The sequence below is a fragment of the Saccopteryx bilineata genome, chromosome 7 (assembly GCF_036850765.1).
Source record: "Saccopteryx bilineata isolate mSacBil1 chromosome 7, mSacBil1_pri_phased_curated, whole genome shotgun sequence".
Classification (NCBI taxonomy): domain Eukaryota; kingdom Metazoa; phylum Chordata; class Mammalia; order Chiroptera; family Emballonuridae; genus Saccopteryx; species Saccopteryx bilineata.
The window spans coordinates 87,377,056-87,402,637 of NC_089496.1; the positions used below are offsets into that span (position 1 = coordinate 87,377,056).

The 25,582-nt window shown below is 48.1% G+C and overlaps 1 protein-coding gene across 1 annotated transcript in view; it reads left to right on the forward strand.

Moving 5' to 3' along the window:
- ABCC2 (ATP binding cassette subfamily C member 2) overlaps nucleotides 1–25,582 on the forward strand; it is an 85,124-nt gene that overhangs the window by 36,962 nt on the left and 22,580 nt on the right. The window contains exons 11-20 of the mRNA XM_066238676.1: nucleotides 420–485; nucleotides 3,004–3,141; nucleotides 3,677–3,823; nucleotides 5,460–5,544; nucleotides 6,249–6,315; nucleotides 8,536–8,662; nucleotides 10,782–10,958; nucleotides 14,160–14,327; nucleotides 17,731–17,911; nucleotides 25,237–25,360. Of these exons, the coding sequence (XP_066094773.1) occupies nucleotides 420–485; nucleotides 3,004–3,141; nucleotides 3,677–3,823; nucleotides 5,460–5,544; nucleotides 6,249–6,315; nucleotides 8,536–8,662; nucleotides 10,782–10,958; nucleotides 14,160–14,327; nucleotides 17,731–17,911; nucleotides 25,237–25,360 (1,280 nt within the window). The remainder of the gene's footprint in view (nucleotides 1–419; nucleotides 486–3,003; nucleotides 3,142–3,676; nucleotides 3,824–5,459; nucleotides 5,545–6,248; nucleotides 6,316–8,535; nucleotides 8,663–10,781; nucleotides 10,959–14,159; nucleotides 14,328–17,730; nucleotides 17,912–25,236; nucleotides 25,361–25,582) is intronic.

Below are 25,582 nucleotides of genomic sequence, written 5' to 3' on the forward strand. Positions count from 1 at the left end.
AAGCCAGGAAGAAAAAAATATCAGATCGTGAAAAGCCCTACGCAGAGGATTAAACAAGGTGACGTGGTAGTGAGTGAGTGGGTGGTTGTTTCAGATGATCGGGCAGGAAAGGCTTCTGTGAGGAAGGGCTATTTGAGCCGAGCTCTGTCTGAACCACATAAGCCCCATGTGGAAGAGAGCTCGGTCGGGCCAGTGCTGAGGGGCAGAAACAAGAGTGGCATGTTCAAGGGTCAGAGAGAAGGGGATGTGGCAGGGGCAGAGTAGGTGAAGAGGAGAGCGGAAGAGACACATCTGGTCACTGGGCACCTCAAGCTCTTACCAAGTGACAGCCACACATGCCGCCGAGACCTACCGTCTGCAGCAAATCTGGACCCTCTCACATGGAAGTGTTTTCTTTTTGTTTTCCTTTTTCCTGGCAGGTAAAAATTATGAAGCAGAAAGACAAACGTTTAAAGACCATGAATGAGATTCTCAATGGAATCAAGGTGAGAAGCCGAGTGCAAGTGGCCCGCCGCGGTGCGCAGTGATAGCGGCTCTGGGGCGTGGCCATACGGAACCCTGGTGGAGGCTGTGGGCTCCCTCTTCTAGGCTCCTGTGTGTCGGGTGGTTCCGGAGTACTCTACCCACCAGTCTCCTGTTTCTTCTCTTGCTCTCAGACCTTCGTTTGAACCTTCATTTCTATTTATTGACTATAACTGGTTTGTTTTGTTTTTATATTATTAGCTTCCAAATTATTCTATGTGCATAAAAATAACCAGAATGATATAATCAACTCCTGTGAACATTATGCTGGAGCAATTATCAACATGACCTAACTAGTTTCATCTATACCCCTCCACCCCCACCTCATGCCCTGATAAATTATTTTCAAGCAAATCTCAAATTATCCTGTCATTTAATTAGTAAACACTCTGAATATATTTGTAAAAGAAAGACTTGGTTTATAAACATAACCACAATACCATTATCACGCCTAAAAAAAATTAACAACTATTCTTTGGTATTATGAAATTTCCTTAATTACCTCATACATCGCTCAAAAATAACACAAAAAAACAACCCTGTTGGTTAGTTTAAATAAGGATCCCAAGATTATCTACACTTGGCATTTAGTTGGCAGTTCTTTTAATCTATTGTACAATGGTGCCCCCTCCACCTTTATTTAGTGAAACTGGAGAACCAGGTTGCCTATGTCCTATATCTCAGGTAAATTGGTAATTAGATCTAAAACTTGACTAGATTTAGGTATGTTATTGGCGGGGTGGGGACAGGTAAGGATGCTTCCAGGTTGTGTGGCGTACTTCCAAACATCAGCGGCAATGAGTGTGCCAGCGTCCAGGTGCTGTCGGCCTAGATCCATCCCTTGTTAAACGTCCTGCCGTTCTTGCACCTAGAACACTGCTCTGTGGCCCTGGCAGCGCATTTTGATCCCTTGGTAAATTTGTTACACCCACTGAGGCTTGGGCCCTACTTCAAACCATTTAAAATGGACTCCCTAGCCTGACCTGTGGTTGTGCAGTGGATAAAGCGTCGACCTGGAAATGCTGAGGTCGCCAGTTCGAAACCCTGGGCTTGCCTGGTCAAGGCACATATGAGAGTTGATGCTTCCTGCTCCTCCCCCTTTCTCTCTCTCTGTCTCTCTCTCCTCTCTCTCCCTCTCTGTCTCTCCTCTCTAAAAATAAATAAAATAAAATAAAATAAAATGGACTCCCTAGCGATGAGCTCCAGACATATATAGTATTTTAAAAGCTCCCTAAGTGATTCTAACATGCAGCAGAGGTTGAAAAAACACTGTCATTGCCTTGATCTATTATTTCATTAGGAGTTACAAGAGGGTGATATTTTAATCCTATTACTCTTTTGGTGCTGATTAGCTGGAATTCTATAAAGAAGAATTATCTTAATCAATTAGTTGATCACCTTAAAATAAAATTTGTATAGGATAAGAAGAATAAATGCTTTCTTCTTTTCTCTATTTATCAGTTTTCAAAATAATGCATTTCATCCTCCAAAGGCGATGGATGAAATCTTTTAAAATATATATGCTGTTTTGAATTCATGGATTTTACGTTACCACAGAGTTCTTGAAAATGAAACAGAGGACCCTTTTAATGCCCTGATATTTCTCCCCCCAGAGTTCTGAAATGCCTTCCTGCTAATGTGGCAAAATGAACACCTGGTTTTGAGTCTCAGCTCTATTACTAGCTAGCTGTTGACTTCGGGCAAGTTACCTAGCCTCTTTCAGCCTGCTTTCTTATCTTTAAAATGAATACAGTAATTCTACAGAAGTAGGAAACTAACTCTCCCTAGTTTCCCCAGAACTCTCCAGGTTTAGCACTGGGAGCCCTGCTCCTGGGTAGCCCCTAGTCCCAAGCAAACTGGAACTGTTAGTGACTCTTAGATTTTATAGGGATTAAGTAAAATAAGGTCTATAAAAACATTTGTACATTGTAGGTTGTCAACAAAAATAAGCTACCTTTCTTTCTTTTTTTTCCATTTTTCCGAAGCTGGAAACGGGGAGGCAGTCAGACAGACTCCCTCATGCACCTGACCGGGATCCACCCGGCATGCCCACCAGGGGGCGATGTTCTGCCCCTCTGGGGCGTCGCTCTGTTGCATCCAGAGCCATTCTAGCGCCTCAGGCAGAGGCCAAGGAGCCATCCCCAGCGCCCGGGCCATCTTTGCTCCAATGGAGTCTTGGCTGCGGGAGGGGAAGAGAGAGACAGAGAGGAAGGAGAGGGGGAGGGGTGGAGAAGCAGATGGGCGCTTCTCCTGTGTGCCCTGGCCGGGAATCGAACCCGGGACTCCTGCACACCAGGCCGACGCTCTACTGCTGAGCCAACCAGCCAGGGCCAAACTACCTTTCTATAATCATACTTTATAAATCCAGATTCTCCCCATCCCCCAAATTTAAGGGCTATATCCTAAAACCTGGGTGGATGAGGTGTACCTGGTGTCCTTTGGGGACAACAGTGTGAGCTGTGTTCTTTTCTATCCCATTAGATCCTGAAATATTTTGCTTGGGAACCTTCATTCAAAAACCAAGTCCACAGCCTCCGGAAGAAAGAGCTGAAGAATTTGCTCACTTTTGGGCAGTTGCAGGCTGTGATCATGTTTCTCCTATTCTCAACTCCTATCCTGGTGAGTGACACAAATCTGTGGGCTGGGTCAGCTTCCTGAAGAAGGTCTGTCCTAGGTAGACTGCCCAGAGCCTTTAGCCCTGACCCGGAAATCCAGGGAACTCCACCTCCTTCCTCAACTCCCCATGCTGCTCTTCCTACCTCATGCTTCCAGCTCTAATTTCACCCTTCAGTACAGTTTGGTGGTCTGAGAGCCCAGAGCACGTTGCCGGGATATTCAACATGAATGTGATCTCCAGGAATGGTTTGCGAAGGAGGGTTTCTTGTCTTCTTGGGGAGGTCATGTGGGTTGATAGTGGAAGAAACACTAGAACTTGCCAGGGACCCAAGTTCTAGTCCCAGCAATGCCATTAATTGACTTTATGACTCAGGCAAGATATTTTGTACTTCTCTCAGGCTCAGCTTTCTCATCTGTAATATGAGAAGGTCGAGATAATCCCTAAAATTCCTTCAGTTCTAATCTGTGTTCCTGAAATTTAGCACAAGGCTGCTTGAGTCCTTTTAGGAATAAATTGTTCATGACCTTGCTTTTCTAGGTATCTGTGACCACATTTTCAGTCTACGTCCTGGTGAATAGCAATAATATTTTGGATGCAAACAAGGCCTTCACCTCCATCACCCTCTTCAATATCCTACGCTTTCCCCTGAGCATGTTTCCCATGTTAATCTCCTCCATGCTCCAGGTAGGTAGGAACTTCCACTGCTGATTATCTCTGATTAAAAGCCTCAGATTTTAGAATGACTAGCCTATCATAACTCATCGCTAGCTTCTGCTGGTGAACTTTCACCTAGAGAGAGTTGTCTGGTCTCTAAAGAAGGGTGGGTGGTTTGATCTTAGTAAAATCATAGGCCCTCTGAGCCCATGTATCTGACTATAACGAGAGGATTCTCTCTCCCTCACGGGTACAATGCTTGGGACCACATCTGTGATTCACCCTGGTATCTGGAACATTTCTAAACCCTTTCCCAACCGAGTTTTTCCCACATTTCCATGAGGCTCTTGGGGGCATTCACACAGCATTAGAGAACTATAGAATGAAGGGAAAGAAAGGGCCCTCTCTGTATGAAGCCAGGTGGTGGTAAAACCAAAGGCAATTTGGGGACCTCAAGCTGTCAGAAAATTAGTTAGGAGGTCAGGAGAACTAGGGTGGGCCAGAGGGGACATCTGGGTCCTGAAACCTGAGCCCAGTCTCTGAGATGGACCAGACCGTGAGGAAGATCACAGGGCAGACTGGCGAGGAGCCGGGACGACAGAGTGTGGTCCTTGGCATTCATCTCAGAGGTGGCTGACTTTAGACTGCTCAGGCCACAGGGAAGGCTGGGGTTTAGGAGAAGGCATCCCTGTCCTGGAGGGTGTTAAGAAAAGCTGACAGGTATGGCTGATAAAGAAACAACATGCTCTTTTTGGATTAAGTTTATTACATAGATAGCAAGAGTAAGGTCAGCAAAATGCAGGCTCAGCTCCCTGCATTCCCTGTCCCAGAAGATGACACTGAAACAAAAGTGACCAGATGCTAATGTAGCAGGACAGCAGGGTGCCCTGTTTCTGAGGAGCCAGTCCCTGCAGCAGCTGAGCAGCTCTATAGTCTGTGGTCGCACCCTAAGGAGAGGGCGGGGCAGAAAGCCTCGCACTTCCTCAGAACCCCGCCGGTGAGACACTGTCTCATGACAGCATTCCCTGGACGCCAGGGAGGCAAGTGAGAAATGTCCTTGAAAAGCTCCTGGAAATCTTCCCAAGTTCTAATGTCCCAGGGGGACCACAGGGTGTTCTGCCAGCACTTAGATCAACTGCAATATAAGCTTGACCTCTGTGGCCTATGTCAGAGTGTGCCATGGCCAGTTCCCCTCCAGAGTCCCAGTATGGGCTCAGTTAGAACACCGAACGGCTCATTAAAGCATGGACCCAGTAACAGAGGGGCACGCCAGGGGCCTCGTGGCCAGACCAGGTAGGAGTTAAGGCTCTATCCCAGAGAGAGGCAAGAGACAGTTTCTGGAGCTAGGAACAAAGATGGGGAGAGAGAGAGAGAGAGAGCAGCAGAGTCGCCCTCCTTCTCCCCGCAGTTTTCTGAAAGGTTGAAGCACAGTATCTCCATTTGCCTCCGTCAGAGGGATGGGCTGGCTGTCAGGGTCGAGGTGAGGTTGATTTGAGTCTGTAGTGGGGTCAGGAGGTTCCAGTGGCAAGTGCCAAACTGTGGGCAAGAAACCTGGCAGGTTGACTCTCTCTTTCCACACCCACGTCTGGTGACAACGTCAAAATCCTCTCCTGCTCGTGCTGTCATTGGATAGTTCGTTCTTGAGATCTTTTGTGTTCTTCTCTAGGCCAGTGTTTCCACAGAACGGCTGGAGAAGTACTTGGGAGAGGATGACTTGGACACATCTGCCATTCAACAGGACCACGATTCTGGTAAATGAACTTGGAAACGGTTTTCCCAACTTACCCACAGGGCTGGCACCAGCCCTTTGACATACTAGGGCTCAGCGGCAGCAAACTGATCAAAAAGGAGAGTGAGGGGACTTACCTTGAACCCACGTTTGCATATAAGCGTGCTGTTTTTACTTAAATTGTGTTTTCGTGTAGAACCAAGTGGTTGGCCAGATGGCTAAACAAAGCTAAGCCAGCTGTTCTGAGGATAAGCAGGAATCTTGCAAAGGATCTAGAGGGCAGAGGCAGGATGGAGCTGAGCCCATGGTGCTGGGACAGTAGGCTGAAGCAAGGACAATGCAGGTTCTGGAGGTTTAAGGGTTGGGGACGTCCATGGCCAGAGTGAGTAGCGGGTCTGTAATCCAGGGTAGGGAGTCAGTGGCTGTATATATGTAGATGGACTTATACCGGGACACTCATTGACAGGGCCTGGGAATGTACCCAGAGGGTCTATAGGTCTGAAATCTAGGCTCACAACAGGCTTGGCACTCCTGAATCAAAAAGGGCTTGGTACACAGGCCACTTCTGGTCTCCCCCAGGATGTTTCGCTAGCGCAGGGGCCAGCACCTGCCAGAGGTGATCGGGATCTGCTGGAGGAAGCGGAGAGGGACACGTGAAGGCTATGAAAGGGCAGACAGGCAGGTGGGGACCTACATCTGACTAAAAGAGAGCCTTCTTCTCAACAGACAAAGCCGTGCAGTTTTCCGAGGCCTCCTTTACCTGGGACCGTGATGCGGAAGCCACAATTCAAAAGTGAGCTGCCTCCTTTGCATCCTGCTGTTCTTTGGGACTCTCCCTGCTTGTCCCGTGAGTGAAAGAGTCCATGTACTAGAGCACATAGGGAGACAAGCTGCGTGTGCATCTTCAGTTAGATACCAGTGCAGGCTCCACCGCTGCAGGGCTGAACTAACAGCGAAGATCCTGAGCCTCTTTGCTCGTAAATGCATCTGCCACCCTGCTTTCCTATGGGGGGACCACATGGGTCCAGCTGAGAACCCATGACAACATTTGCTCTCCAGATTGTGGCTGGAAGCAGTGTGTGGTGGACAGGTGGCCTAGGTCTTCAGCTCAGTAGAGGATGCACGCCAGAACCTGAACTCAATTGAAGTTAATTCATTCATTTAAGAATGTAATTAAAAATGTTGGAGCTTGACTGGTGATGGCACTGTGGATAGAGTGTCAACCTGGGATGCTGAGTTCCCAGGTTCGAAACCCCAAGGTCACCGGCTTGAGCACAGGCTCGCTGGCTTGACTGCCGGATCATTCACATGATCCCAAGGGCACTGGCTTGAGCACAGGCTCGCTGGCTTGACTGCCGGATCATTCACATGATCCCAAGGTCGCTGGCTTGAGCAAGGGGTCACTGGCCAGTTAAGGCACATATGAGAAGCAACAATGAATAACTAAAGTGATGCAACTATGAGATGGTGTTTCTCATCTCTTGCCCTTCCTGTCTCTCTCAAAAAAATTTTTTAAAATTTTTTTTTTCTTTTCCAAGTGAGAGGAGGGGAGATAAAGAGATAGACTCCTGCATGCACCCTAATTGGGATCTGCCCAGCAATTCCTGTCTGGGGCTGATGCTTTGCCCATATGGAACCATGCTCATAACTGAGCTATTTTTAACACCTGAGGCAGAGGCTCCATGGAGCCATCCTCAGCACCCAGGGCCAATCCGCTAGAACCAGTTGAGCCATGGCTGTGTGAGGGGAAGAGAGAGAGAGAGAAGAAGAAGGGGAGCGGGAGGGAGGAGAAGCAGATGGTCGCTTCTCCTTTGTGTCCTGATTGGAAATCGAACCTGGGACATCCACACACCAGGCCAATGCTCTATCCACTGAGCCAAATGACCAAGGCCAAAAAATTAAAATAAAAAAACAAACAAAACATTGGAGTTCCTTCCTCAGAGTGGACAGCGGGAGCTGCCTCTGTAAGATTCAATTTCAGGTCTGGAGTTTTACGTCTAAATAACCCATCCCTGCATTACACCCCGGAGGCCACCTCCTCTGCCCTAAGCCAACCCCTTTTTTCCATGATGTTGCATATAACGTGTTTCCTAAGCACTGTGTGGTACACAGCACCCGGCTCATCTGCTGAGCCCAGTACCCACAGAGAAGATCAGGAAGGAGCCTGAGCACACAGATCTTTCTTCCTAACTGAGCACTCCTTAGCATCTCCCTGCAACCACCAGGCCTTTTCACCCTTTCTACTATTTCTACAGCCTTGAACACGGACTCTGGAGCTCGCTCCAGGATTTTTCAGGCCAGAAATTCCTCTGAACCCCAACCTGAAAGCCTCTCTTTGCAGAGAGGAGACTGGACACAGACCCCCTTTGCTAATATAAGTCTAGAAGAAGTTCAGCTTGATGGGCAGGTTCACAGAAAGACTGTGAACAAGTTCCTGAGGTTCCTAATATTCCAGGAACTCAAACAATAGGGCCGGCACACAGATTTTCCAGGAGCCTAGCCCAGTATGGGCCCCTCCCCAGCCAGACGTAGCTAGACCTCCAGGGGAGGAGGAGGAGTCTATACTTCCAACAAGTGTTTCATTGAATGGCTAATCTTATTGAAGAACCGAGTTTGGGAAACATTAAGCTAGTGCAACACCAGAGGATGTGATGTTTTAAGATTACACAGCTTGGCAGTGATGAAGTTGGGACTTGAACTCAGGTCTCCAGACTCTCACAGGGGTGTTATTCAATAGCACCATATTAGCTCTCAAAGAATTTTTCCAGTGGAAACCCAAGTTTGCCACAAACGCTTAAAGATGAGTTGAATACATTAGGGTTCACTCTCTAGGCTCTCAGAGATTAAAAATAAATTAAAGAAGCACATTGGAATCTTGTATATCCAAGACGAATTTTCCAGTCCTGAGAGAAAATCTCCAAAGGTCAGACTTCCCATGGAGAGTCTGAGAAGTGGTTTGAACTCCTCTTGAATAAATTTCCTCATCTCCTTCATATACACGTCTCTCTTTCAGCGTGAACCTGGACATTATGCCAGGCCAGTTGGTGGCTGTGGTGGGTTCGGTGGGCTCCGGGAAATCCTCCTTGATGTCAGCCATGCTGGGAGAAATGGAAAATGTCCACGGGCACATCACCATCAAGGTGAGAGGGAATGCCCGGGAGAAGACTGTGACACTCACATGTGGGCTGCTTCCTGCTGCTCTGTCCCGTGGGAGAGGGACAGAGGACGACAGTCTGGCTGCCACTGCTGCTGTGTTGCTGTCTAGGTGAAAGGTCTTGGGGACATCTGGTAGACTTGTAACCTATGGATTCTTTGCCTGACCTCACATACATAATCAGACTCAAGGGGTAGATTCTAAGACTGCAGTTTTAATGAGCTACTCAGGTGAAACTGTTGCACAGAATACCTTCTTTCCAAGCATAAGCGATTCTGCTATCTCTATCTCTGTGTTTCTGAAAACTTCACATTCTACAAAATTATGCAACAAAAATAACAAGACCTGGGGGAAAGAGCTGGAACAGATTATTAAACTTATGTAACTTTTTAACCAGGACACCAACAAAAACAATAACCAATAACAATAAGAACAGGAGCATGTAAAATCTCACGGCAACTGTACTCAGTATCACAGTTAGTCCAGGGCCTCCCCCTCCTCTTTTGGGGGCACTAGTTTCCAATACAGAAATTTGCTGCAAGGTGTAGACATCTGTATCAATTATGATGCTTTTAACAGAAAGGACATGTTTACATGGCAACTTCACCAGTGGTCCAGCTTCCGGAGAGCTAAGTGTAGGGGTCACTCTAGGTACTTTGAATCACTTCACCCGTGGTTGCTTATGCCAAAAAGAGGCCTCAAGACCTTTATATATTGCTAATTCTTCTTTCTAATTATGAGAAATCTCACCCCTGATTGCTTTTCATTTACATGCTCAGACCATTTTTAAGAACTTCTACTTCATGGCCCTGGCTGGTTTGCTCAGTGGTAGAGCGTTGGCCTGGTGTGCAGGAGTCCCGGGTTCGATTCCCGGCCAGGGCACACAGGAGAGGCGCCCATCTGCTTCTCCACCCCTCCCCCTCTCCTTCCTCTCTGTCTCTCTCTTCCCCTCCCACAGCCAAGGCTCCACTGGAGCAAAGTTTGCCCAGGTGCTGAGGATGGCTCTATGGTCTCTGCCTCAGGCGCTAGAATGGCTCTGATTATGGCAGAGCGACGCCCCAGATGGGCAGAGCATCGCCCCCTGGTGGGTATGCCAGGTGGATCCCAGTCGGGTGCATGCGGGAGTCTGTCTGACTGCCTCCCCGTTTCCAACTTAAGAAAATCCAAAAAACAAAAAAAATAAAAAGAACTTCTACTTCATACTGATATTATTCCCTGATTTACCAATCACCGATGAGCAAATTTGCATTAAATTAACATGCAGTGTAGCAGAGCAGACTCTACAAATATTTTTTTCCATTACAGTTGACATGCAGTGCTATTTTATATTAGTTTTAGGTATACAGCATAGTGGTTAGACAATCATATACTTTATAGAGTGGTCCTCAATATTTTCAGTACCCACCTGGCACCGTATGTAGTTATTACAGAATTATTGACTGTATTCCCTATGCTGTATTTTGTATCCCTGTGGCTATTTTATGACTACCAAGTCGTAGTTCTTAACCCCTTCACCTTTCTCACCTAGTCCCCCAACCCCCTCCCCTCTGGCAACCCTCAGTCTCATCTCTGTATCTCTGCAGAGTGTACAAATTTAACTCTGTCTCTTAACTCCTCTTAGGAAGCTTTTCTTGCTGTGTCATAACTGAGCTTTTCCTCAGACAGGCATATTTCAGCTTTATCTTTCTTCGGACGTGACCTGCTCCACGCGTCAGCCTGCACCCTAATCCCATCTCCTAGTTCTCGCTTCCTCTGATGTCGCCCATGCTCCCGGCAGTGGTAGTCCTAGGTCGGTCCTTGTGCACTCACTAGGGTCTGACTAGAACACCGTTCTAAAAACTGCATGTGTATTCATCCTCCCGTTTTCAGGATCATGGCTAGAAAGTGAGAGTCAACGAAAGGGGACTTCACGTGATAAGTAGGACTTTGCATTCTTTCTCCCTGGTTGGTGCAATAAGCACATTTGGAAATAGATGTTCAGTTAACCTGACATATGTTTCCTCAGATCTAAGTTCTGTTTGTCCCTGCCTGCTGCGGCCGCCCCTCCTTCAGCCCCGCATGTGTGGAGGCACAAGTGTCATGTGGTCTGGTCCTCTCCCCTCCAGGGCACGATAGCCTACGTCCCGCAGCAGTCCTGGATCCAGAACGGCACCATAAAGGACAACATCCTCTTTGGGTCAGAGTTTGAAGAAAGCAGATACCGGCAAATTCTAGAGGCCTGTGCCCTCCTCCAAGACTTGGAAGTGCTGCCCGGAGGCGACCTGGCCGAGATCGGAGAGAAGGTACTCAGAACCTTGAAGGGTGAAGAAGTAGGAAGGGAGGACGGTGAAGAAGTGTGGGCAACAAAACAGTTGAGCAACTTGGACGGTGATGTTTGGAGCAAATCCCAGGAAACCTGAGTTTGCACTGTATTTTAGACAAATAACTCAGAAACTTATAAATATTACTCTTGGCCTGACCAGGCGGTGGTGCAGTGGATAGAGCGTCGGACTGGGATGCGGAAGACCCAGGTTCGAGACCCCGAGGTCGCCAGCTTGAGCGTGGGTTCATCTGGTTTGAGCAAAAAGCTCACCAGCTTGGACCCAAGGTCGCTGGCTTGAGCAACGGATTACTCGGTCTGCTGAAGGCCCACGGTCAGGGCACGTATGAGAAAGCAATCAATGAACAATTAGGGTGTTGCAACGCACGACAAAAAACTAATGATTGATGCTTCTCATCTCTCTGTTCCTGTCTGTCTGTCCCTGTCTATCTCTCTCTCTGTAAAAAAAAAAAAAAAAAAAAAAAAATTACTCGTGGAAGCATATATAATAATTATGTCATCTAAAGGAAGATAATGCCTGACCAGGTGGTGGCACAGTGGATAGAGGTCAGATTGAGAAGTGGAGGACCCAGGTTCAAGATCCCGAGGTAGCCAGCTTGAGTGCAGGCTCATCTGGTTTGAGCAAAAAGCTCACCAGCTTGGACCCAAGGTCTCTGGCTTGAGCAAGGGGTTACTTGGTCTGCTGAAGGCCCGCAGTCAAGGCACATATGAGAAAGCAATCAATGAACAACTAAGGTGTCTCAACAAAAAGCTGATGATTGATGCTTCTCATCTCTCTCTGTTCCTATCTGTCTGTCCCTATTTATTCCTCTCTTTGACTCTCTCTCTGTCTCTGTAATAAATAAATAAAATAAAATAAAATAAAATAAAATAAAATAAAATAAAATAAAATAAAAAAGGAAGATGATGAGGCTAGAACCTGAGAGGTTACATATCTGGTGACAGGCCCAAGGTGGACATCGTGGTGGAGGGAGAGCAAGCAGCTTGGGTGTTCTGACTCTGCTGGAGGTCAGTGGACATCAGAAATGTTCTAGTAAACTGCTTCTAACAGTCAGATATGTAGTGTGAATTATTTCCTCATGTTATTAAATGCCTTTCTTTTTTGTTTTCATTTTTTATATGTGTGCACATATGCATGCAAGAGAGAGAGACGGACAGGAAGGGAGAGAGATGAGAAACATCAACTCATCATTGTGTAGCTTCAGTTATTCATTGATTGCTTCTCATATGCCTTCCCCAAGTGGCTCCAGTCAAGCCAGTGACCCCTTGCTCAAGCCAGTAAGCTTGGGCTCAAGCCAGTAACCTTGGTCTTCAAGCCAGCTACCTTTGGACTCAAGTCAGTGACCATGGGATCATTTTAATGATGCCACACTCAAATCAGCAGCCCTGTGCTCAAGCTGGTGAGCCTGTGCTAAAGCCGGATGAGCCCATGTTCAAGCTGGCGACCTTGGGGTTTTGAACCTGGGACCTCAGCATCCCAGGTTGATGCCTTATCCACTGTGCCACCACCTGTTAGGCAAATGCTTTTCTTTAGACTTTACTTATTAACCTTAGAGAGAGGAGAAAGAGAGAGTGAGAGAGAAAGGGAAGAGACTGAGAGAGAGCAACTCATAGTAGTTGCTTCTCATATGTGCCTCGACCAGGCAAGCCCAGGGTTTTGTTTGTTTTGTTTTTGTATTTTTCTGAAGCTGGAAACGGGGAGAGACAGTCAGACAGACTCCCGCATGCGCCCAACCGGGATCCACCCGGCATGCCCACCAGGGGGCGACGCTCTGCCCACCAGGGGGCGATGCTTTGCCCCTCCAGGGCGTCACTCTGTTGCGACCAGAGCCACTCTAGCGCCTGGGGCAGAGACCAAGGAGCCATCCCCAGTGCCCGGGCCATCTTTGCTCCAGTGGAGTCTCGCTGTGGGAGGGGAAGAGAGAGACAGAGAGGAAGGAGAGGGGGAGGAGTGGAGAAGCAGATGGGCACTTCTCCTGTGTGCCCTGGCCGGGAATCAAACCCGGGACTTCTGCACGCCAGGCCGATGCTCTACCACTGAGCCAACCGGCCAGGGCAAGCCCAGGGTTTTGAACCAGCGACCTCGGTGTTTCAGGTTGATGGTTTATCCACTGCGCCACCCCAGGCCAGGTGCAAATGCTTTTTTTAAAAACAGATTTTTAATAACTACTGTATATTATATCCACTATATAGATGTAGCATAATTTGTTTAGAAATCCCTGATTATTACATATTTAGGATGTTTTCATTCTCAGTCCTGTTAAAAAACAAAATTTCACCAAGTAAATTTGAGACCTGGCTTTACTGAGCGGGGCAGCAGCATCTCTAACAACTCCTAGGGCACTCGAAGGGCTGTACAAAAAAAGAGGGTGGGGAAAAGAAACTATTAGCAAAACATAAATAATAAAAAACGATTATTTGGGGGGGCACCTGGACATCTGTGGGGTGTTTTTTTTGTTTGTTTGTTTTGAGGGGAAGTGAGCAGGGAAGAGTTTTATCATGCAGATTACCTGGGGGGGGGGGGGGGTGCAGCGTTATATAAGGCCCACAGGACAGATGACCTCATTGGCATTGTCCAGAAAATTTCACACTGGTTGATTAAGACAATCTTCTGGGAAAGGCTGAAACAGGTATTAAATCTAGATTAGGTATTCTACCTGGGTTTTAGCACAAGTGACACCATCTTGGGCCTGAGGTTTTCTCTTTCACAATCCCCATTCCTAAAACTGCCTTGAGCAGTCTTTGGGGACAAGAATCTTGAAGTATTAAAAGACTTGTGAAGACACAGCTCTAGAGTGACTTTGTTCATTAATTCCACATGCACTTATGGAGTACCTGTGTGCCAGAGACTACTGTAAGTGCTGGAGTTACACCATGAGCAAAACAGGGGAGATCTGCCTGGTATATCACCACTATGTTCTCATGGGACAGGCAGCAACAAAGAGAATAAGTAAATTATACCGTAGGAATAGATAAATTGGGTCTACTTTTATTTATTGGGCCTAAAGTGATTTATCTGAATCAAAGTTGTTTATTTGTTTAAAGGAACTTGTTTTAAGCCCTTGAGACCCTATTGAGGCAAATCTGTTCCTTATCTTTCCCCGGTAGCCTCAGTGAAGGCGGGGCGTGGCATAGTGCTTAAAGGAAATGGGTTTTTCTTCAGGGAATAAACCTCAGTGGCGGTCAGAAGCAGCGGATCAGCCTGGCCAGAGCTACCTATCAGAATGCAGACATCTATATTCTGGATGACCCCCTGTCAGCCGTGGATGCTCACGTGGGAAAACACATCTTCAATAAGCTCTTGGGTCCCAATGGCTTATTGAGACACAAGGTGAGAAGTCATTTAAAGTGACAAAAACAGGTGACACGTGGGGGACACACATCTCCCAGGACAGCTGCAGTCCTGGAAGTAGATGTCCTTCTGTCCCTGCTGCCTGCCCTGGGCTTCTGAGGAGATACTGTGTCAGACTGGCTTCTAGGAGCTGACCCCAGGAGGGCTCCCAGCTTGACGTCATGACGAATTTTAGCTTTATTCTGTGGTGTGGACATGGAACCCATTAGGATGATTGATTAGGATAAAAAGTACTTTGAAACCTGTGTGGTATAAGAAGTAGTATATGTGGCCTTTGTCTCTAGTTTCTGGACAGAGCTTCTAACCTTGGAATTCCCTGAGTGAGACTAAGAGTAGCTTTGGTTATTTGTAAAAATCCCCTTTAGATATCATGTTACTAAGTGACATACCATGAAGTTTCCAAATAAGAGAAGGCTGTTCACCAGAAAAACCAAGTGATGGGAGGGTTGGAACTATTAGTCGCACTCCCCACCCCCTGCAGCCTCTGGGAGGGGAGGAGGAGCTGGATATGGGTAATAAAGATTCCTAAACAAGGAGACTCAGAGAGCTCTGGGTAGGTGAGCGCGTGGAAGTGCCGGGAGGATGGTGCACTCGGTGAGAACATGCACCCCCGCACCACCCCCACCTTGCCCCATGCTTCTCTTCCATTTGACTGTCCGGAGTTATATCCTTTATAATAAACTGATGAACATAGATCAAGTATTTTTCTAAGCTCTATTAGTCAGCTAGCAAATTATCAACCCCGAGGAGGGGTCTGTGGGATCCCTGATTTATAGCTAGTGGGTCAGAAGTGTGGGTGGCTCAAGGCTTGTGACTAACTAGCATCTGAAGTCAGGGCAGTCGTGTGGGATTGAGCTCTTTTCTCCTCCTTCTCCTTCTCCTTCTCCTTCTCCTTCTCCTTCTCCTTCTCCTTCTCCTTCTCCTTCTTCTTCTTCCCCCTCCCCTTTTCCTTCTCCTCCCTCTTCTTCTTCCTCTTCCTCTTCCTTTTCTCCAAGTGAAAGGAGGGAAGATAGAGAGACAGACTCCTGCATGCGGCCTGACTGGATTCCACCCAGCAACCCCTGTCTGGGACTGATGCTCTGCCCATCTGGGGCCATGCTCACAGCTGAGCTCTTTTTAGTGCCTGAGGCGAAGGCTCTACAGAGCCATCCTCAGCATGCACTCGAATCAGTCATCGATCAAGCCATGGCTGTGAGAGGGGGAAGGGGTGAGGGAGAAGGGGGGAGAGAGAAGCAGATGGTCAGGAATCCAACCTGGGACATCTTCACACTGGGCTGATACTCTACCACTGAGCCAACTGGCCAGGGCCAAAACTGAGCTCTTAAAATGTGGAGTTTGTGCTAATTCCAAGCCGTTAGTGTCAGTATTTAATTGAATTGTTGAACACCCAGCTAGAGTCAGAGAATTGGTTGGTGTCAGAAAACACCCCAGGGGACCCAACAACTCACCTTCTAGGTTATCCTGCAGGTATTAGAGCTATGCGCTAAGAAGACACTTTCCTGGAATCTTTGCAGGATGTAGGGACACTCTGCCTGAAAAGGAGGTCTCAGCCTGATCATAGACATAAAGCTGACACTTTTTGAGTAGTTATTATATCCCAGGCCTGTGCTAAGCGCTTTGATTGCTTTGTCTCATTTGATTCTCACAGTGCCACTGTGAGATAGATAAAGTGGCCAGAGCAAGTCACTAGAACTGCTCATAGGTGGAGACCAGGCTTTTTTTTTTTTTTTTTTTTTTGTATTTTTCTGAAGCTGGAAATGGGGAGAGACAGACAGACTCCCGCATGCGCCCGACCGGGATCTACCCGGCACGCCCACCAGGGGCGAGGCTCTGCCCACCAGGGGGCGATGCTCTGTCCCTCCGGGGCATCGCTCTTTGCGACCAGAGCCACTCTAGTGCCTGGGGCAGAGGCCAAGGAGCCATCCCCAGCGCCTGGGCCATCTTTGCTCCAATGGAGCCTTGGCTACGGGAGGGGAAGAGAGAGACAGAGAGGAAGGAGGGGGTGGGTGGAGAAGCAAATGGGCGCTTCTCCTATGTGCCCTGGCCGGGAATCGAACCCGGGTCCCCCACACGCCAGGCCGATGCTCTACCGCTGAGCCAACCGGCCAGGGCCAAGACCAGGCTTTTCTTACCATGAGCAAGTTAGCACATTTGTGCTGCCGCAGGAGACTGCTTGGGAGAGGAGCTGCACACGCTCTTCTTCACCAGCAGCAAGGATACATGGGGACTGCCAGTAACCACATCTCCCTCAGCACAAGCAGTCAGACTCCATCTGTATTTGACTAGTTCCCTTCAAGGTTTCCGGACTGTTGCCAGTCACGATGGCAGGGTTGACGGCTGTTCTGCAATCTTTTGCTTCTCTGTTGGATCAGTGAGTCAACAGGAACTCACTCTGCTTTGTTTTCCTGGCCCTGACTTCAGTCCCTGAGGTCTCTTGGCTCCATTCACTCATGACCTGGATACCTACCTTGTGCCTGATTTGTTTTCAAGCCTGGGCATGTATAAGTTAAAGCTCTGGTCCCTGCCCTCATGGAACTTGCAATCTAAAGAGAATCAGACAGAAAAACAACAATATAATACAAGAATTATTTTATGGCGTGCTATATAAACTACAGTGGAAGCATTGGAGGAATACTCAAGTTTTGCCTGGGGACCCAGGAAGGGCTCCCAGATGAGCTGGCTTTGAGCTGAGACTTAAAAATGAGCACCTCCCAGGTCTTCGGGTAAGAAGGACCTGTGGGTTTGTGTAGTACACAGAGAGAGTGAGCTTGGGCTCTCTCTCCAGAGGGCCTTCTCAGCCCCAAAGCCCCCATCTGAGCCTGATTACTGATCCATAAGTGTTTGTGTTTCTTTGAGTAGGATCCCTGTTTCAGCAGTCAATGTGGTTCACCAATAGGCAGGAATACAGGGAATGCCGTATCCCACACCAGGAAGGGCTTGGGCCAAAGACAAGATTTCCTGCCTCACTATGTCACAGCATTCTGAAGAAATCTGGGCAGTGTTTGTTAGCTCAGGTCGCGAACTGGTTAGGTTAGGGAAAGGGGCAGTTAGTTAACTGGTTAGTTACATCAGGTGACATCCCTAAGCCCAATGCCTGGCTACCTGAGAAGCTGGAGGATACCCTGTGTTGGGCACACTCTGTTGTCCTTAGAAAATATAACCTGGAAGATATCCACGATGACAGGTTTCTCATCTTAGGCACGGATCAGTGTTAGGAGGAGGTGGTCGGAAGGAAAGAGGAAGTAAAAGAGGCCCGGTGGTCAGGGCCACATTTTGAAGCAAAGCTCCACAGCGAGTTGAGGTGTCTGTTTTTCCATCTCTAGAGTAGGACAGGGAAGGTGGTGGGCACAGAGTTACCAGCACTTACTGTTATTTTCCACAGACGCGCCTGTTGGTTACACATAGCATTCACTTTCTTCCCCAAGTGGATGAGATTGTGGTTCTGGAGAATGGTACCGTCTCGGAAAAGGGGTCCTACAGCACTCTGCTGGCCAAGAACGGAGTGTTCGCCAAGAATCTGAAGACATTTATCAAACAGACGGAGCCTGAAGGCGAAGCCACAGGTGTGTAAGGGATACCTGGGGTGGGATAGAATTTGGGTATGGCAAGGGATGGGAGTGGCAAACCGATATCTGCCTCCTGAACGGCTCAGGGGCCAGTGAACTAGATTTGAATGTGAATCACTCAGAGACCCCACATCTGTTCTTTCTGTGTTTTGTGTCTCTGTAAAGAAACACAGACATAGAAACTTGATGTGTGAGCCAAACTGGAGGTTCATCCTGCTCATCTGCTCTTTGACATGTAATCAGAGGGCACTGTTTAGAAGGGTCTGACTGGCCCTGGCCAGATAGCTCAGTTGGTTAGACCATCATCTCGAAGCAGAGGTTGCCAGTTCAATCCCCAGTCCTGACACGTACAAGAACAGATTAGTAGTGTTCCTCTCTCTCTGTCTCAAGTCAATAAAATAAACAACAAAAAAAGAAGGGTGTGGCTGGAGGTTTGGGGTGATTGGATTCTGTGGAAGAAACACCAGTAGCACAAGAGTGCCCTTTTAAGGATACCCTGCTTCTAATGATTTAAGTCACACATAACACCTGCCTACCACCAAATTCATTAAAACAACTTCCTGGATGGCTTCATAGGCTAGTACTAAATTCTTGATAAGTGTACTGCTAAATTATTTTTTCCCTCTTCTTTTCCAAGTGAGAGGAGGGGAGATAGAGAGACAGACTCCTACATGCACCCCAACTGGGACCCACCCGGCAACCCCCATCTGGTGCTGATGTTCTGCCCATGTGGGGCCATGATAGCAACCAAGCTATTTTTAGTGCCTGAGACAGAGGCTCCAATGGAGTCATCCTCAGTGCCCAGGGCCAATGTGCTCAAACCAATTAAGCCATGGTTGTGAGAGAGGAAGAGGGAGAGAGAGAAAGAAAGAGAGAGAGAGAAGGAGGAGGGGTGGAGAAGCAGATGGTCACTTCTGTGTGTCCTGACCAGATATCAAACCTGAGACATCCACACAATAGCCCAATGCTGTAGCCCTGAACTAACCAGCTAGGACCGTGTACTGCTAAAGTCTTGCTAAGCCCTAACAAAGGGATCTTGACTAATATATCAAAAACCACTGGGCGTTTTGAACCAGAAAAAATTATACTAGTTGCACAGTATAACTCATAGTATACCACAGAAATTGCCCTCTAACACCACCACCACTGGAGTCACCCATTAGCTTCTGCCAGTAATGGAGCCCTGCTCCCCAGAGTCCTTCCCAAGAACCTTCAGTAGTGTTGTGCATAGTTCTGGGCATTCCCCTCAGGAGCAGGCATTGACAGGAGGTCCAGACTGACAAAGCGAGATCTGGAGGGCACAGGCCGCTCCAGAGCGCATTCAGGCTTCAAGGTCAGTGATGAAGTTTTAAACCTTCAAGTGATTGGCCCTGGCCGGTTGGCTCAGCGGTAGAGTGTCGGCCTGGCGTGCGGGGGACCCGGGTTCGATTCCCGGCCAGGGCACACAGGAGAAGCGCCCATTTGCTTCTTCACCCCCCCCCTCCTTCCTCTCTGTCTCTCTCTTCCCCTCCCGCAGCCAAGGCTCCATTGGAGCAAAGATGGCCCGGGCGCTGGGGATGGCTCCTTGGCCTCTGCCCCAGGCGCTAGAGTGGCTCTGGTCGCGGCAGAGCAACGCCCTGGAGGGGCAGAGCATCGCCCCCTGGTGGGCAGAGCGTCGCCCCTGGTGGGCAGAGCATCGCCCCCTGGTGGGCAGAGCGTCGCCCCTGGTGGGCGTGCCGGGTGGATCCGGGTCGGGCGCATGCGGGAGTCTGTCCGACTGTCTCTCCCTGTTTCCAGCTTCAGAAAAACAAACAAACAAAAAAACCCTTCAAGTGATGGTTTAAAACCACTCTGGGTGCACAAAAGGGGAAAAAGAAAAGGCCAGGAAGTCTGTAAGTGTTGGAGGGAGAAGGCAGGAACAAAGAACAGGATGGTGTGGGTGGCAGGGGTCCAGAGCCAGCCCAGGATTGCAGGGCAGGGACATCAGGAACCAGCAGAAGGGAATGAGTCAGAGCTTCTCATCAGCCTTAATGTGCTCAGGGACTGGCCTGGAGACCACAGAGAGCGCCGGCCCCGGGGTGAAGGTCCAAGCAGAGGACAGAGTCTGATGCTGGATCCCTCTGAGTTACTGTCCAGGCAACCAGTCACCACGACCGGGATAGTTTTTCTATGCCAGTTGCAAACTTCTTTTTTCTAATTTGTCTGAATCTGAATGTTTGGGTTCTGTTATAAACCCCCATGGGTGGATGGCCTTTTTGAAGAATCCTATCTTTTATATACAAAGGACAGTTTGCAAAATATCTCATTAAGCCCATGATCTGGGGAACGCTGATAGGCCGTTTCCGAGCAGCGGGGTAAGCCCAGTGCCTGGCGTGCCGAGACGTCGGCTCTGGAGCTTGGGGCATGGGCCACAGGACAGTAGGGTGAGGGGAAGGGCATTGAGAATGAGAAACAGGGCAAGGGGGGAGCCTGTGTTAATATTTGCTCTATCTATTAGCTTCCTAATTAGCTAAATCAACAAAGCACTACAAACTGGGTGGCTTAATCAACAGAAATGTATTGTCTCAGAGTTCTGGAAGCTAGAAATCCAAAATCAAGGTGTTGGCCGAGCTGAGTCCTCCTGAGGCTCGCAGGGAAGGCCCTGCTCCCGGCCTCTCCCAGCTGCTGGTGTTTGCCGGCCATTTCTGACACTCGTGGCTGGTAGACACATCCCATTGATCTGCCTTCATCTTCACATGGTATTGTCCCTGTGTGCATTTCTGTGTCCAAATATCCCTCCTTTTTAAATAAAGACATCAGATGTATTAAATTAGTGGCCTATCCTGTCCTAGTCTGACCTCATCCTAACTGAACTGATTACATCTACAATGATCCTACTTCCACATTCTGAAGAAGTGCGGATTAGGATTTCACAATATGAATCTGGGGGGAAACACAATTTAATTAATTAATTAATTAATTAATTAATTCTTTTTTCCCAAAGTGAGAAGCAGGGGTGGGGTGTGGGAGGATGGGAGAGGCAGAGAGACAGACTCCCACATGCGCCCGACCTGAATCCACCTGGCATGCCCACTAGGGGGCAATGCTCTGCCCATCTGGGGCATTGCTCCATTGCCACTGGAGCCATTCTAGTGCCTGGGGTGGAGGCCATGGAGCCATCCTCAGTGCCCAGGCCAACTTTGCTCCAATGGAGCCTTGGCTGCAGGAAGGTAAGAGAGAGACAGAGAAAAAGGATGGGGGAAGGGCAGGAGAAGCAGATGTGTGCCCTGACTGGGAATCGAACCTGGGACTTCCAAATGCCAAGCCGATGCTCTACTGTTGAGTCAACAGGCCAGGGCCCAATTTAATTTGTAATATCTATCTTCTGGTATACCAAATTTGTGTGCTTCCCATGTGCAAAATATATTCACCCCATCCCAACATTCCCAAAACTCTTAATCATTTCATTATCAACTCCAAGTCCAAAATCTCATCTAAATGTCAACTCAGGCCCTGGCCGGTTGGCTCAGTGGTAGAGCGTCAGCCTGGCATGCAGAAGTCCCGGGTTCGATTCCCAGCCAAGGCACACAGGAGAAGCGCCCATTTGCTTCTCCACTCCTCCCCCTCTCCTTCCTCTCTCTCTCTCTCTCTCTCTCTCTCTCTCTCTTCCCCTCCCATAGCCGAGGCTCCATTGCAGCAAAGATGGCCCGGGTGCTGGGGATGGCTCCTTGGCCTCTGCCCCAGGCGCTAGAGTGGCTCTGGTTGCGGCAGAGCGACGCCCCGGAGGGGCAGAGCATCGCCCCCTGGTGGGCAGAGCGTCGCCCCTGGTGGGCGTGCCGGGTGGACCCCGGTCGGGTGCATGCGGGAGTCTGTCTCTCCCTGTTTTCAGCTTCAGAAAAATACAAAAAAAAAAAAAGATAAATGTCAACTCAAAGTCTTTCATTTCATCTTCTATCTCACACAGATCAGTTGTGGGTGAGACTTGGTGTCCTGTGGCAAAATTCTTCTTCATCTGGGAACCTGTAAAACCAAACAAGTTATCTACGTCTAAAATACAACAGTGAAACAGGCACAGGATTTCTCCAAAAGGGAGAAATCGGAAGGGAAAAGGGGTCACAAATTTCAAGCAAGTGCAAAACCTAGGAGAATGAGTTCCATTAGATTTTAAGCTTTGACAATAATCCTCTTTGGCTCTATTCTCTGGGGTCACCAGGGTGGTGGTCCCATCCCCTCCAGCCTTGCCTGTTGGTTCCAATCTCTGGAACTAAGCTGCTGCCAACCACTGAATTGCCTTCAGGGATATACGCGCTCACAGCTAGATAGCTCTATCGACTCCTTTTCTTTCTGTAGAACCCCAGAATTCAGGCAGTTCTCCTTCATTTGGTCTCTTCTCTGTCCCCTATGGTCCAGCTGGCAAGACCTTCTTAAGATGGATGATAAGATCACATCACATACCTAACCTCTAGGAAATCTGCTGTTGGACTTCTCTAGTAAACTTTTTTTTTTCTTTTTTTGCGTTTTTTTTTTTTTTTTCTGAAGCTGGAAATGGGGAGAGACAGTCAGACAGACTCCCGCATGCGCCCGACCGGGATCCACCCGGCACGCCCACCAGGGACTACACTCTGCCCACCAGGGGGCGATGCTCTGCCCCTCTGGGGAGGTCGCTCTGCTGCGACCAGAGCCACTCCAGCGCCTGGGGCAGAGGCCAAGGAGCCATCCCCAGCTCCCGGGCCATCCCTGCTCCAATGGAGCCTTGGCTGCGGGAGGGGAAGAGAGAGACAGAGAGGAAGGAGGGGGGGCGGAGAAGCAAATGGGCGCCTCTCCTATGTGCCCTGGCCGGGAATCGAACCCGGGTCCCCCGCATGCCAGGCCGACGCTCCACCGCTGAGCCAACCGGCCAGGGCCTCTAGTAAACTTTTTATTTTAGTTATTGTACTTTTCAACTCTAGAATTTTTATTTCTTGCTCTTTAAATAATTTCTATTTCTTTGTTGGTGTTCTCTATTCAGTGAGAACTTATTCTCATACTTCCCAGTAGATCTTAAGACATACTTTTCTTATGTTTTTTGAACGTATTTATAAGAATTGACTTAAAGTCTTTGTTCAGTAAGTCCAATATCTCCACATCCTTTTTCCCTGTGTATGGCCCCATAATTCCCTGCTTCTTTATATGTCTCATAATTTTGTTGTTGTTAAAAACTGGTTATTTAAAATAACATAACTTCTCTGGAAACAGGATTTCTCTCTCCTTCCTTCTCTGCTGGAGTTTGTTGTGTTGTTGTTCCACCTGTTTAGTTTCCTGAACTATTCTGATAAAGTCTGTATTCTTCGTCATATGTGGTGACTAAAGTCTATACCTGGTTAGCTGAGGGGTCAGTTAATGATTGAACATGATTTCCTTAAATGCTGGGAATTAATAAGTATTTCTGCCTTTTCTGAGAGGCTGGGGAAGTGGGGGCGTGTCTTTAACACACCAGCAGGCAATTCCCAATTCTGTCTCAGACTTTGTTTTCTGCTTGCGCAAAGCCTGAAGGTTAGCCAGAGCTAAGATAACAGGGTCTTGTCCAGTTTTTCTTGGGCATGTGCACAGCCTTACACGTATGTGTGACATTCCAGATTGCCAGGAATATATTGAAGATATCAAAGCTTCTTATGACTGTCTTATTCCCCAGCTTTTCCTTTTAAGGTTTTGGTCAGCTTCTTATTTACCTTAACTGTTATGATGATTTCAAGCCGTGAGATATTAAACAATTGCTATTGATGGTTTGAGCGAGTTCCAAGTCACATCCAATAAAAACCAGCCCTGTGAATGGGGTTTTCCAGGAAACTGCCAATAGGTCAAATAATAAAAATTCTCCGGGATAAAGTGTTTGTAGGGAGTGTCATACCAGTCTGTTCCCTCCAGCAGCTGCTAGGCTGCTGCTTAGCATGATCGTGAAGCTGTTGGTTTTCTAGGCCATAGCCGGTATGCAGAGAGGAGGATGGGAATAGAGTAAATTAAACTATCACAAAGCTTACTATTCTTACTAAGGTTTTTGTTTGTTTGTTTGTTTGGGTTTTTGGGGGGGTTTTGGGTTTTTTTACAGGGACAGAGAGAGTCAGAGAGAGGGATAGATAGGGACAGACAGACAGGAACGAAGAGAGATGAGAAGCATCAATCATCAGTTTTTCATGGCGATACCTTAGTTGTTCATTGATTGCTTTCTCATATGTGCCTTGACCGCGGGCCTTCAGCAGACTGAGTGACCCCTTGCTGGAGCCAGTGACCTTGGGTCCAAGCTGGTGAGCTTTTTGCTCAAACCAGATGAGCCTGCGCTCAAGCTGGCGACCTCGGGGTCTTGAACTTGGGTCCTCGGCATCCCAGTCCAACACTCTATCCACTGCACCACCACCTGATCAGGCTTACTAAGATTTAATAATTTAAAAAAATGTTCCTTGGATTGTTGCAAGTCTTTGACTAATGTCAGGATTATGAGAAGGTTGACTTTGACAATTTTTGGCCAGTGTTCTCATTGCTTTTATGGAGGTGCCAGGTCTCTGGAGGTCCTTACCACTCTGCCATCCTGATGCCCAGGTTATGTGTACATTTTAGTTTCTTTTCAGAGTATGTTTTTAAAATGCTTTCAATTTATAAAGCTTGTCAAATTATTTTAATTTCAAGAAGAGCATTTTAAATCTACACTTACTTCTTTAATCAGTTCTGGGGATTATGACTGTGTTTGTCTACTCTAACCCTTAAAAGTTCTTTCCTCCTCCAAAGGACCTTAGAACAGGGGTCCCCAAACTACGGCCCCGCGGGCCGCATGCGGCCCCCTGAGGCCATTTATCCGGCCCCCACTGCACTTCCGGAAGGGGCACCTCTTTCATTGGTGGTCGGTGAGAGGAGCATAGTTCCCATTGAAATACTGGTCAGTTTGTTGATTTAAATTTACTTGTTCTTTATTTTAAATATTGTATTTGTTCTCATTTTGTTTTTTTACTTTAAAATAAGATATGTGCAGTGTGCATAGGGATTTGTTCATAGTTTTTTTTTATAGTCTGGCCCTCCAACGGTCTGAGGGACAGTGAACTGGCCCCCTGTGTAAAAAGTTTGGGGACCCCTGCCTTAGAAGATTGTGGTGATAGCTTTCTCCTTTTGACCATTTTACCTTCCCACTGAATAGAAAATCCTGGCATTTTATCCCGGTATTTCTCAATGAGAAAATGTACCAATGAGTAGTATTTCTGGAGTGAAAGATTCCAGCCTGGTGCCCACCTGGGCTCTCCTGCTGAGCCCAGCGATGTCAGACAAGACCTCTCTTCCTAGTTCGGCGGGCTGTGAGAGCTCTCTGCAGCTCCCTCTCTAACCGCTGATGTGTCTCCTAGTCAATGAGGACAGTGAGGAGGAAGATGACTCTGGGCTGGTTTCCAGCGTGGAGGAAATCCCTGAGGACGTGGCCTCCCTGACCAGGAACAGAGAAACCAGTTTCCGGCGGACACTCAGCCGCAGGTTGGTCATCTACCCAGCTGGCAGCCCTCATCGCTTTCATGTTTCCGCTTGATCCTTCTGGTTTTCTACGTGGATAGTTCACACCACGAGCACTCCCAGCCCTCCCATTGTTTCCTGGTGTGGGGCGGAGGGGGGCAGTGTGTTTCCCCGAGGCCGTCTGCTCTGAAATGAACTCCGGTGCAGTCAGAGCGGCTGTGACCTTAGCTTGTGAGGAGATCCGCA